This window comes from Hippichthys cyanospilos, chromosome 7 (genome assembly GCF_059441005.1).
Source record: "Hippichthys cyanospilos isolate Australia breed blue-spotted pipefish chromosome 7, RoL_Hcya_1.0, whole genome shotgun sequence".
Taxonomy (NCBI): Eukaryota; Metazoa; Chordata; class Actinopteri; order Syngnathiformes; family Syngnathidae; genus Hippichthys; species Hippichthys cyanospilos.
Window position 1 is genome coordinate 812,416 of NC_142375.1, and position 14,168 is coordinate 826,583.

Below are 14,168 nucleotides of genomic sequence, written 5' to 3' on the forward strand. Positions count from 1 at the left end.
TGTCTTTAACAATAAAATCTCTGATCTGAAAATAAAGAAAAAGATCCTTTCTTGCTACGTTGTTTTGTACACAATCTGGTTAAAGGACATGAGACGTGGGACTGGCATAGAAGGGTTCAACAAAGACAATAAGACATCGTCAGCATATAATGTAATTTTGTGCGATTTTCTGCCAACGTTAATTCCACTTATTAAAGGGTCTTGCCTAATTACTTCTGCTAGGGGTTCAATTGCAATTGCAAATAGAAGTGGGGACAGAGGTCAATTCTGTCTGTTTCCCCTCTGGACCTCAAAATTAGTTGATTTCAGTCCATTGGTTATGATTGCAGCCAATGGCTGGGTATATAGAACCCTCACCCATTTAATAAAGCCCTCACCCAATCCAAACTGTTCAAGTGTGTAGAATAAATAGGACCATTCGACTCGATCAAAGGCCTTCTCCGCATCTAGGGAAACTACGAGGCCGTCCATTGCCTGGTGTTGAGACAGTTGAATAATATTTAGTAGCCTTCTAATGGTGTTGCACGAATTACGACCCTTAATGAAGCCAGTTTTATCCTCTTTGACTATAATTGGTAGAAGGTCTTCCAGCCTTCTTGCTAACACTTTAGATAAAATTTTTAAATCTGTATTAAGGAGTGAAATCGGCCTATATGAGGCGCAGTCCTCTGGACACTTTCCTTTTTTAAGGATTAGAGAAATATTGGCTTCTCTCAGAGAAGACGGGAGAGTGCCAGTCTCAAACAAATAATTAAACATATTCATCATGGGTTCTAATAGGAGATTTTGAAATTCTTTATAAAACTCGCTACCAAGGCCATCACTGCCTGGTGCCTTCCCTGTCTGAAGATGCTGAACGGTCTCGCGCAATTCGGTCATAGAGATCTGAGCATTTAAGATGGACTTCTGGTCCTGCGATATAGTTGGCAAATCAAGTTTGAAGAAGAAAGCTTCCATCAATGTTTCAGCGTTATTGGTCTGTTCTGATTGATATAAGTCTGTATAGAAGTTCTTAAAAGCATTGTTAATATACTTGGAATCAGAAGCGCATGAACCCGTTGTTAGGAATAACCCCGAGACACGAGTGGGTAAGGGACCCCGACACGACACGCTGGGTTCAGCTTCAAAAATTTATTAACAAAAAGCGCACGGCAAGCGTGGGGAGAAAAAGGAGAAACAAAAGTAGAGACCAAACGGGTCTGAATGACAAAATAGACTGGCACGAGGGGACGGGGTCAGCAGGAGAACAATCAAAGACTAGGAACAACAAAAAGAGGCCCGGTGGGGTAGCAAAAGGTAAGTGAGCAACGAAGCAAAAATGCAACAGGCAAGGTACCAAAACAAAACGTGCGACTGCGGAGACTCGAGACACTGGAACAACTAGGGCTTCGATAAAGGATGGCTCAAGGAATAACCCGGCGATTGTCCTCCTGTGCCGGCCGCCTTAAATAAGGCCTTGATGACGATGGTCTTCAGGTGTGCGGCCGGTGACCCCGCCCTCTTGTCGTGGCAGGAGGACCTCGCCTACAACAAGAAAGACATGATGAGCCAGGGATGTGACACCCGTCCCATCTATAATTGACCCGATAGTTTGAGCAGCCCTTCTTTTTTTCATCAAATAAGCTAAATATTTACCCGATTTGTCCCCATGCTCAAATAATCTTTGTTTTGCATAACCTAACTTTTCCCCTGCTTTCTTAGTTAACAAAGAGTCCAGTGTGGAGCGGATAGCCGTGATTTCCTTTAACTTAGCTGCAGTAGGTTTATTGACGTATTCCTTCTCTGAAATATGGAGTCTTTTTTCCTGTAAAACTTGCTGTTCTGTGCTTTTGCGTCTTTTGCTAGCAGTGTAAGAGATGATTAGCCCCCTAGCAAAGGCTTTAGAGGTCTCCCACAGTAGAGATGGGTTATTAGTTGATGAAGAGTTGATAGAGAGAAACAGCCTAAATTCTGTTGTGAAATATGATATAAATTTATGATCTTTCAAGATTGAAGTGTCCATTCTCCACCCTATGGGTTTTTTAGTAAGACCTTTAAACGTGAAATCCAAATAAACCGTGGCATGATCAGATAATATAATGTTTCCGATTGTACAAGAGGCCACTGATTCTACCAACTGTTTCGGGGTAAAAAAATAATCAATCCTTGTGTAGCATTTATGCGGATTGGAGAAAAAGGTAAATTCTTTATCCGCAGGATGCAATGTTCTCCATACGTCCACATACCCCGAGTCCTCAAAAAGACCAGCAATTTGTTTAGTCTGTTTTGACAGGGATAAAGCACCCAAAGGAAACCTGTCCATCAATGGGTTCATGAGACAATTAAAGTCTCCTCCTACAATAGTGTTCTCCACTGCAAGATCAGACAACTTTGCAAATACATCGTTCAGAAAATTGAGGGGGTGGCATGGGGGACAGTAGACAATCAAAATAGCTACTTCTTCCCCATTTAAGGAGGCTGCAATAAGTACATACTGCCCATGTTTGTCCTTGACACATTTTGAGACCCTATAGGTAAGTTCTTCCTGATTAAAATTGCCACCCCTCTGCTTTTGGAAGTGAAATATGATAAATAAATTTGATTAAAGCCACATTGTTGCAGTTTTAAATGTTCCTCATCGTTTAAGTGTGTCTCTTGCAACAGAGCAATGTCAATGTTTTCTTTTTTTAAGGCTAGCAATATCTTCTTTCTTTTAATAGGCGAGTGGCTTCCTTTGATGTTCCATGTACACAGTCTCAATGTATCACGTCATAACTTTTTGTAGTCAAAATAGTACAAACTCCCAACTGTATTTTAGCTTCTATAATTGTTATGCACCTGACAGTTACCCAGCTTAAAAAAAAAAAAAAACAAGAAAAAGACAACATATAACATAGATAATAGACGTGCCAACAGCACTAACGAGAAAACTTCCCCAAATGGTAACCAGGGGACTACCATAACCTTTTCCATAACTGGACTCAGTTAACCTCCCATACAACTCCAAATTTAAACACCACTAGAGTGAAATTAGCATCCATCTTTTAACAGTATGAACAAATTATAGATAAACATTTAACGGCTAGCCTTCCCATTAAAAGAAGAAGTTTAGGCAGGACCAATGAATGCTTCAGTCCGATAATATATAACCATCCAGCTTGGGTGGGAGAGTCGAACATTTTAGTAACTCCGCCATGGATTACTTTCAATGTCGCCGGGTAAAGCATCATATACTTAGCTCCCATGCCCCTCAGGCGTCTCTTCACATCGTTAAAACCTTTTCGTTTCCGTACAACGGCAGCCGACAGATCCTGAAAGAACATGATGGTGGACTCCTGGTATTTCCCGGTCCCGTTGCGTCTTGCCGCGTCCAACACCGTCTGCCTGTCCGCAAAATTATGGAACCTGATTAGGACGGGTCGGGGTCGCTGGTTGGGCCCCGATTTAGGAGCTAGTGTGCGATGAGGCTCTCTCAATCTTCACGTGTCCCGTTTTCGTCTCCAGCCCGAACAGGTCCGGTATCCAGTTCTCGAAAAATTTAGTTGGTTGAGAACCCTCCACATCTTCTGGCAAGCCAACGAGTCGTATATTTTTCCTCCTGCCTCTATTCTCGAGATCGTCAATGTGATCAGCCATGCTCTGAACTTGCTTTTCAAGTGACTGTATCCTCGATTCCGCTTGGTCGGAGCTGTGTTCCACTGCATTGATCCAACTCTCTGCCTCGGTGGCTCGCTCGTCAAACTTCTGAAGTGCCTCTGCGTGGGCCTGCAACGCTTCGGATAATGGTCCCAGTTTCTCATCAATCACACGGGTTATATTCGCTGTTATCTCCCGAATAGTTTGACGCAAAGACGGGTCGAGGGTGTTGCCGGTGCCGCTAGCCAGAAGTCGCTCTCCCTCCGCCAGAGTGGTGCCAGGCGCGCCAGCACCGGCTTCTGACTTGTTCGTCTTCGATGATTTCTTACCGTCTTTAAGTAGCATCTTGTCAGGTCTTCTCAAAAAGTAAGCATCAATGTTCATATTACACTGTCAAATGTGTAAATTAGCGTGGATGTAGAGTTATATTGAAAATATGTGTCGTGGTGAGGAGCTCTGGAGAGTCAACCACTTTCTACGCCGCCATCTTTTTCCCAAAATCTTGTTTTCTCTTTTGAATGAGTGTGTTCTTAGTTGACGCATAGAATGGCATGTGCGAGAAAGAGGGGGAGCAGGTGCAGTGAAGCAAGAATTACATGAATGTGTTATAAAAAATAAAGAAGAGACTTGACTACGTATTGGCCCTGTCGTGTTGTGCAATTTAGTCAGAAGACCGCAGAATTAGGACTCATGGTCTTAACCTTTGGGAATTTGAGAAGCTTCCTCCTTCCCCTTCTCAAGTTTACAGATTGCACAGCTTGAACAACGTATATGAATTGTGGAGTAGCAATCTAATAGAGCTGCAAATAAGAAAAACCTATTATTGTCCATTCTCATGGACAGCTTTTTTAGTTCAACATTCTGCTTGTCATTCACCCTTTTAGTGACAGAAGGGGAAGTGCAAATCCCCCCTGCCTCACGTCATCGATTTGAATAAGCCATCCCGTCCGCTGTCCCTCAGTATAACGCCAATTTGTGGACCGCCAAAAAGAAACTTCAGAACAGGAACTGTTCCTGGACTGTTTTGTTGTGAAAGGGTCATCCCTGGGGCCTCTTCCTGGTGGTAAATACCTGGGGCATCTCACGATGTGCTTGGGGAGCAGGCTCTCTGTATGCTGGCACACCCATAAATGCTCAATACAGTCTACCACATTCACAAACATTCAGAAAATTAGACTTGCTAAACTGAGGATGGGACGGTGTTTGGACGGAGCGCATTTGTGCCAGTCTACCAAATTAAGGCCCATAGTCTTACATCAGTGTGAAATTTGGCGTAACTACAGCCTTGTTTTTACAGTTTCACTATCATTATTAATAGTTGAGTTTTCAAGTAAAAAGAACAGAGAGAAAATAAAAAAAAACAATAGTGATGAACAAACACTTTTTACAAATTTCTTCCAGTATCTTAATGGTGTATTTTAATAGTGTACCATAATATTATCAGGCCCTAAGTCAACGAATGTTGCCAAACCCTGCAAAAATACTGTAATTACACCACACACATTAGCCAAGAGGAGCTGAATACATGTAACAATTCAGTTTTAAGAGAAAATCTCAGCTACAACTTAAAATTTAACTGGACTCTTCTTTTATGTTTACATTTACACGCTAATAATTAATTTTGTTAGTCTACACAGTAAAAATGGCACATTTAAAAAAAAAAAAAATCTATACTATACATTATTTTCTATTACCTTATTGTATTTTGTAAAAAAAATTGGCTTTTTCTCTTGGACTCCATCATGTTTTGCTGCTGTCGCTGTTTTAGCCTTAGCTGGAGAGACGAACGCTATTTTTTCTTTTTCTATTTTTACCACCACCCGTCGGACCTGTGTTCGTCGTTGCTTTTTTTTTTGCTTTTTTGTCTTCTTTTTCCTTCATTTTTGAGGACTGCTTCCATTCTTCGATAGCTAGTGATTCGCCGTTTCTCTGAACAGCCCCTAGCTCCGTTCGTCCTCGTGCAGCTCTGCTAGCGTAAGTATGTCGCTCGGCTGTACTAAGGTAAGCATGGCCCCGTGCACCTCCACCTCATCTGTCACTTGCGACACCTGTGTTATTCTTTTGGAGAGGCTTTCTCTCCTAGAGGGCCGTGTCCGTCAGCTAGAGCAGAGTAGTCTGATAGTCGTAGATCAGACGGACACATCTGATAATGACAATGCGGGCCATAGCCCTCCCGCAATGCCGCTAGCGTCGGCTAGTGCGGGTCGTAGCCTACCCGCTAGTCCGGCTAGCATTAGCCCTAAGAAGCCTGCTAGCCGCGGTGAGCCTGTTCGGACGCATAATCGCTTTAGCCCCCTCGCTAGGCAAACTCCTCCTCAGTCTACTGGCTCCCGCACTTTAGTTATAGGGGACTCCATCACCCGTAACATCAAGCTTAAAAAGCCAGCCACCGTAATGTGTATCCCTGGGGCCAGAGCACCCGACATTGAAGCTAACCTTAGGGAGCTGACACGCAAGAGGGCTAGACACCAGGCTAGTGCAAACAACACTAGCTACTCGGACATAGTGATACACGTCGGCTCCAACGATACTAGAATGAGGCAGTCTGAGATTACAAAGAAGAACATAGCTAGGACTTGTAATCTCGCTAGAAAGATGAGTCGGCATCGAGTTATTGTCTCTGGCCCTCTGCCTGCGAGAGGCAATGATGAGAGGTTTAGCAGATTATTCTCGCTTAACCGGTGGATGGCTGGTTTCTGTAAAGAGCAGGGTTTTCAGTTTGTAGATAATTGGCCCTCTTTCTGGGGCCGGCCCGACCTGCTGAGATTGGACGGCCTTCACCCTAACTGGAAAGGCGCCATTACTCTTTCTAGAAACATAGATTACTGTTTGAGCCTTCCATGACTTCCCACATTAGAGCATGTCGGGTCGCAGGCGAGTAGCGAGCCTGCTAGAACGGGTGTGGAGTCGTTAAGGCTAGAGTTAACCGGCACTAGGCTGGACTGTTACAACACACATAGCATACTTAGTCTAGGTCACTGCAATCCACACACTGTTTCAATACCTAATGCTAAATGCCCTATTGATAAGACTTCTGCTGAGGTGGTGTGGATTAAGGAAAAGAGCCCTGCCTCTTTAATCAGTAAGACTAGTGACAAAGTGCCTAGGCGGAATATTAGCATCAATACGCGCGAGGTAGTCGTCAACAATCGAATTCCTACTTTACTAACATTGCGAAGAGGTTTTAATTACTCAAAATACAGAGCAAGCCCCAGCCATAAACATCTTGTTGGTATTAGTACTACCAACACGAGGACTCAGAGTAGTCCGGGAAAAATGTCCCAGTTTAAATTCGGCTTTATAAATATTAGGTCACTCCCTTCAAAAGCCCTTCTTGTAAATGATCTTATTACAGATCTAAATCTTAACGTGCTTGGTCTCTGCGAAACCTGGCTAAAACCAAATGAATTCCTACCATTAAATGAGGCCTCACCCGCAAACTTTGTGGGCTCACATGTTGCCCGTCCTTGTAAAAAAGGGGGGGGCGTCGCCCTAATTTCAGAATCTGATCTTAGGCTTAGCACGAGCACGAGTCCCACTTTCAAGACATTTGAGGCTCTCGTTATGCGATCGAGCTCCTCACCACCATTCTGTGTGGTAGTTATTTACCGTCCTCCTGGCCCATACTCTGGATTCTTAGATGAATTCCCTGAACTTATGGCTGACTTAATAACCCACACAGATAATATATTAATTATGGGTGATTTCAATATTCATATGAACTCCCCACTAGAGCCACTTACTGTAGCTTTCCAATCAATAATCGATGCATTTGGTTTTACACAAATAATAAAAGCAGCAACACACCAGAATGGTAATATCTTAGACTTAGTGCTAACCCATGGCCTAACTGCCTCAAACGTCACAATTCTGCCGCGTTCTAACGTTATGTCTGATCATTACCTTATAACATTTGAAGTCCTAGCTCAGTGTGGCCTTGTTGTCCACAACCAAGGCTTTAAGAGCCGTGATATTAATTCTTTAACCACTGCTGCACTCTATGAATTACTACCTTCCGCAACAGCTGCCTTTCCGTCTTTCACTGGCTCAGTCGATAAGCTCGCGAATGATTTTAATTCGGTTCTTTTAAAGTCCCTTAACTCTATTGCGCCGCTGAAACTTAAAACTCGTCCGAAGCGGCACACTCCGTGGTTTACGGAGGAAACGCGTATGTGTAAATTGTTAAGTAGACAACTTGAGCGTAAATGGCGAACAACTAAACTCGAGGTTTTCCGTCAGGCCTGGTGCGATAGCTTGCTGAAATACAAAGAGGCTCTTAGGTTAGCAAAAACCAATCACTTTTCCAAAATGATTAGTCTTAATAAAAACAACCCAAAGTATTTATTTGAGACTGTAGCGCAGCTAACACAGCAGCAGCAGATTAATCATAATTCCCTCCATTCAGCACACGATTTCATGCAATTCTTTACTCAGCGGATTCAGCTAATAAGGGAAGAAATAAAAAAGGCAGCGCCGATCACCACCTCGACTATGAGTGTTGATGCTAGTTCGGACAATCAGGTTCATGAAAGTCTGGCTACCCTGTCCCAGTTTGATTTAGTATCCCTGGAGTGTCTTACACAACTAGTTAATGCAGCAAAGCCGACGTCCTGTATGCTCGACCCGCTTCCAGGCAAACTCGTCAAAGATTTATTCCCGGTCTTAGGGTCATCTGTCTTGAATATTATCAACCTGTCACTCTCCTCTGGCATTGTACCTGAGACTTTTAAGATGGCTGTCATTCAACCATTACTTAAGAAACCTCACCTAGATCCTGAAGATCTCGCTAACTATAGGCCAGTGTCACACCTTCCGTTTATCGCCAAAATTCTTGAGAAAGTTGTAGCACGACAGCTTAGCGATTTTATGATAGACAACAATAGATTTGAACTCCTTCAGTCAGGTTTTAGGGCCAACCACTCAACTGAGACAGCCCTAGTAAAAGTGACGAATGATCTTCTATTAGCCTTGGATTCCAACGTCTCATCAGTACTATTACTCCTTGATCTTAGTGCCGCATTTGACACTATTGATCATCATATTCTTATAGAATGTCTTTGATCATGTGTTGGTATCTCGGGATCGGCACTTTCTTGGTTCAGATCTTACATCCTGGGAAGGACGCATAGTGTTTCTTATGGTGATGCGATCTCTGAGTCTTTCTCCGTCTCATGTGGTGTCCCGCAGGGGTCAGTACTTGGTCCCTTACTGTTCAACATCTACATGATTCCTCTCGGCGATATTATTCGCAAACATGCTATTAGTTTTCATTGCTATGCTGATGATACCCAACTCTATATGCCCCTAGAAATAACGGATCCGTGCAAGTGCAGTAAACTGGAGGCTTGCCTTGCCGAGATTAAACAATGGATGTCTTCCAATTTTCTGCTTCTCAACCCTAATAAAACTGAGATGTTAGTTATTGGCCCTGCTCATCATCAGCACTTGCTTAAGAATACCACGCTGAACCTAGAAAACTGTATTATTTCCCAAAGTAGTTCTGCAAAAAATCTCGGCGTGATATTTGACTCCACTCTCTCCTTTCGAACACATATTAATAACATGACAAGAACGGCGTTTTTTCACCTCCGCAATATAGCTAAAATTCGCCCTATTCTTTCTCCTAGCGATGCAGAAACATTAATTCATGCATTTGTTACGTCGCGCCTAGACTATTGCAACATTTTGTTTTCTGGACTTCCCATGTCCTACATTAAAAGCCTGCAGTGTGTACAGAATGCAGCAGCGAGACTATTGACAAGGACGAGAAAGTTCGATCATATTACTCCGATTCTAGCTGACCTGCATTGGCTTCCAATACACGTGAGATGTGATTTTAAGGTGCTGTTAATTACTTATAAAATTCTACACGGTTTAGCTCCTTCCTATCTCGTCGACTTAGTATCACCTTATGTTCCGCCCCGACAACTTCGATCGCAAAATGCCGGTTTGCTATCGACCCCACGGGCTAAAAAGAAGTCTGCGGGATCAAGGGCATTTTCCATTCGCGCGCCAGTACTATGGAATGCCCTACCTATGGAAGTTCGCGCAGCCACCTCAGTAGAAATCTTTAAATCCCGACTAAAAACACATTTATATTCAAAAGCATTTAGTTAATTTAGCCTGTCTGTAGCCTTCTTCCTTTTTCTTTTTTCCTGCCCCCCTCTTCCGGCTGGGGGAGGGGGCTAGCTAGATGGTGAGGGTTGACTTGACCGCCTCCATTGGGTCCTGCGTTGGTCGACCATCATGGGTTAGGAGTTCGGCCGTCTGCAGTCCACCTGGCTGGAATGTGGGATGGTTCCTGCCCAATGGCCTTGCCTGCTGTCAAGACATCACTGCACTATATAGCACATTATGTTTTCTGTAATTTATGTTGTTTCTGTGTCTGGTACATGCAGCATCCACTTCAACCTGTGGGCCTGGAAGGGGGCTCCTCCCACCTGTGGTCCCTTCTGGAGGTTTCTGATTTTCCCCTAATTTGGGGTTTTTGAGTTTTTCCTTCCCCTTCTGGGAGCTTTGACAGGGGATGCTGTTGTGTACCCTACACTGAAAAGATGTCTCTGTACGACCTCTTTTCATTCTGTGAAGCCCTTTGAGACTTCGGTGATTTAGGGCTATATAAATAAAATTTGATTGATTGATTGATTGATGTGAGACATCTTGTGGGATTTTTGTCTCGTCCATCCCTACCATAGAGCACCGTAGAGCTATATATATATATATATATATATATATATATATATATATATATATATATATATATATATTTATTATTTTTTTTTTTTAATTTTAGCTACAGAATTGTGATTATGAACAAACTTAAATTAAGAGGCCAATGGTTAAGAGCTCTAATTTTGCTATCTATATATTTTTTCATAGACGAGAACATCGGTGCAAGAGCTTCAAATGGTTCATGGAAGAAATAGCTTATGACATTCCGTTACACTATCCCCTGCCTCCCAAAAATGTTGAATGGGGAGAGGTGAGGAAAAAAAACAAAACAACATAACACACAAATACATTAAGTAATAAATTAAGTGCATGCTTGTCTGTTTGTATAAAGATTCGAGGCTTTGAGACAAGTTACTGTATTGACAGTATGGGACACACAAATGGAGGAAATGTGGAAACTGGACCATGCCACAGAATGGGTGGCAATCAGGTAACTAAAATATGACAGTCGCTCACATTCATGCCTCTACCCTTTAGTCTATATTAACAAAATCCAAAATTAACAACTGGTCAGATACATTCATTCCACATCAACTAACACGAGCTAAATGGAAAGATCTACAATTAAGTCCATTATTGTTCATCCCCTGGCAAAAATAAATACATAAAAAAATAGAGCTGCAAGCAGCTATAACGGGCCCTCGCAGACCTGTGCAAGTTGGAGTATGAACAGGTTGGGGTATGTTTGTGCATTTGCAGGTGAATATTAAAAGTCAATGTTTTAGAAAAGATCAAATTTTCATTAGCATTTGTTCAACAGGCTCAACTAAGTAAATAGAATCACAAAAATGATGTTATATTATTTCCTGCCAAAAGGCGATTCTAGCTGCTAGATGTTGATGTCTGACGGAATGGACTCTCATTCAATTTGTGAAATTGTGACGAGATGATCAGGGTCAAATAACAGCAGCATTTACTGTTACGATAAATCGTCGTAGTGGGCACTGCTGTATCAGCCAAGCCCATTATCAAAATCGTATATGGTGGACGAAATTGGGCGTGTCTGAAGGCCTGTCAGAAAAAGTTCAGTGATATTAATTCATCAGGCTCAACAAAGTACATAAAAATAAAAATGTAGCTATTTATTTTGCTGCCACTAGGTGGCACTACAACGAAAAAAAGTTTGTTGAGCATTGGAGTCCCATCACACGTATGAAATTTAAAGAAATTAAGAGGAGCTGGGTCCAATTACATTAAATTTTACCGTTCTGGCCAGACATCTGATTTTAAGGCGGTGGTGTAAAGGCCACGGCCATTATCAAAAAGTCACAAAACTTGAGAACTTTAATGTTCTCTATCTCAATGTTCTCCTGACTAATTTTCAGTTAATTTACTGAAAGAGGCATAGCACAGTACAGTGGGCCCCCGTGTTACGAGATTAATCAGTTCCGCGGTTGGGCTCGTAAGGCGAATTCACCATTTGGCGGGCACTCCAAACCTATTTTAAATAGCTAATGCGTTTAGAACCCCAGGTAAAAACATAAAAATTTTACATACATATTAAAAATTGGTACCAAAATAGGGGTAAGTGCTATGTTATTATACAAAAATATAGAAATAATTTATTTACCTTTGAGTGGCGCTTGTTATGGCCTTATTCCCTAGTAAAGTTAGCCTAGGCTTGGCTAGCTTCGTATTTCTTGATTCTCTCCAGCTTTGTTTCCATATAAATCGTCTTCTTACCTCTCTATTTAACATCACTAGCAATCTTGGGACCCATGGCTTCCCCGTTCAAGTTTGAATTAAGCAATAAAATGCACTATATATACAGTTTTGTGACCACTCACGATAGAACAGAGCTTTATCATCCGCCATTTTGAAACAAGTGAGGCCGACCAATAGCAGACCACCATCTCTGTGAGCAATGTAGTGATGCATTGCATGGAGGCATTGACGGCAACAGAAAATAAGTGCAATTACCTAAAAACGCCTGCAGATGGAGACAAAACAACACAAAGACAGCCAACCCCTTGGGTGATGACAGTTTTTGTCGCAAAGTGGAGAAAATGCCATAAAGAGGGGATGAAATAAACTGTGCAACATGAAAAAAACATAAGCCAGGGACGCTGCAACCCAGGGGTCCAATATACATGAAAGTGTAAAAATTTAAATTTTTTTCTTACCAGGTGTCGCTACAGGTAATTCGCAAAATTTATAATATTGGTACTATATTTTATTGTAGATTATTCGTACTGTAAAGTTTATTTTTTTAGAGCTTGTTCTGCTGAAGGTTTTTGTTACTGTGGGCGAAGGAAATATTGATTTCATATTCTGGTCAATTCAATGTTCAGTTAATTTGCTCAAAAAGGATTCGCACAGTAGACGAAAACGTAAAAAACTGAGTTATTAAGGTTTTGTCACTCGTGGCAAAGGAAATTTGAAACACCTATTTTGAAGCCCCGCCGCAATCATATATGTTTATATATATATTTTAAGGCAGTGACAAGTAAATTTTCTGTAAAGTTTCAGATTTTTCGAAGCTTGCACAGTGGAGTTTTAAGGTTTTTGTCGCTCATGGCGAAAGAAATTTGAAACACATATTTTGAGGCCCTGCCCCCAAAAAGGCACATAAAAAATATTCATAACTCTGGTTCTTTTCATCCTAGCAGATGGGGCTCCTATCTTTTTTGTAGGTCCTGAGATCCTACATAGCTCCAGGTGAAACGGGCTGTAACCTAATTGTTTGACTCTAGGTGGCGCTAAAAATCAAAATCAAAAGATTTTATGTATGAAAACACCAAAATATCAAATTTTACAGCAGGCCTGACGAGTGTGCAAATTTTGGTGACTTTTTGTGCATGTTTAGGCCCTCAAAAATACGATTCATTTGGGAGAATATTATTAATAATAATAACAATAATAATAATAATAATACGGAGAAAAAAAGAGGGCTCTCGCCAGCGGTAGCTGCTCGGGCCCTAACAATAATAACTACAACTGCAAGCAACGGGCCCTCGGGGCTTATGCATTGAATTGTACAAGTTAATGTTTCAGAAAAGGTCAAACTTTCATTAGCATTTGTACGGTGGGCGCAACTAAGTAAATGGAATCGGAAAAATTGAAATTATATTATTTTTGGCCACAAGATGATTCTAGCACTACAATGGAATGTAAGTTTGTTGATGTTTGTAGAAATGGACTTTCAATCAATGTAAGAAATCGCAATAAAATGAGATCATCTGGGTGAAATTACAGCAGCATCTACTGTTATGATAAATCATCATAAATAGCACTGCTGTATAGGCCATGGCCATTATCAAAACATCACAATATTTGATGGAGGAAATTTGGTGTGTTTGAAGGCCTGTCAAAAAAAATTCAGTGATATTACTTCGATAGGCTCAACAAAGTGCATAACAATAAAAATGTAGCTATATATTTGTTTATATTGAAGTCCCGCATCCATCATATATGTTGGCTGATCTTCACTAAATTTTGTGACCAGTTGTCGAGAACCAGTTGTGGCCCTATGTCTGATAATAGAACATGTCGAATTTGAAGTCGATCGGGTCAACCATTTAAGAGATATTAAGAGGAGTTTGGTACCTGCAAACATCCGAAAATGGTCCAAAAAGGCACATAAAAAAATTCAGAACTCTGGTTTTGTAAATCCTAGCATATGGCATTCTATATCTTTTTTGTAGGTCTTGAGGTCCTACATATGCCTAAAAAATTTCATGTCTCTAGGTCAGTGGTTCTTAACCTGGGTTCGATCGAACCCTAGGGGTTCAGTGAGTCGGTGTCAGGGGTTCGGTAGAGCCTCCGCCATAGAGGTCCACCCCTCAGTCTCGTCTGCAGTTAGTGGGCACAGTCATTGAAAG

The 14,168-nt window shown here is 41.7% G+C and overlaps 1 protein-coding gene across 5 annotated transcripts in view; it reads left to right on the top strand.

Annotated features, from left to right (window-relative positions):
* Positions 1-14,168, top strand: part of galnt7 (UDP-N-acetyl-alpha-D-galactosamine: polypeptide N-acetylgalactosaminyltransferase 7) — a 158,314-nt gene that overhangs the window by 100,858 nt on the left and 43,288 nt on the right. For 4 of the 5 annotated variants that reach the window (XM_088419825.1, XM_088419822.1, XM_088419823.1 and 1 more), the window contains 2 exons: positions 10,495-10,597; positions 10,679-10,777. The exons of the other annotated variant lie outside the window; for it this stretch is intronic. In XM_088419825.1, coding sequence (XP_088275951.1) covers positions 10,495-10,597; positions 10,679-10,777 — 202 coding nt within the window. The remainder of the gene's footprint in view (positions 1-10,494; positions 10,598-10,678; positions 10,778-14,168) is intronic. 5 annotated transcript variants of the gene reach the window in all.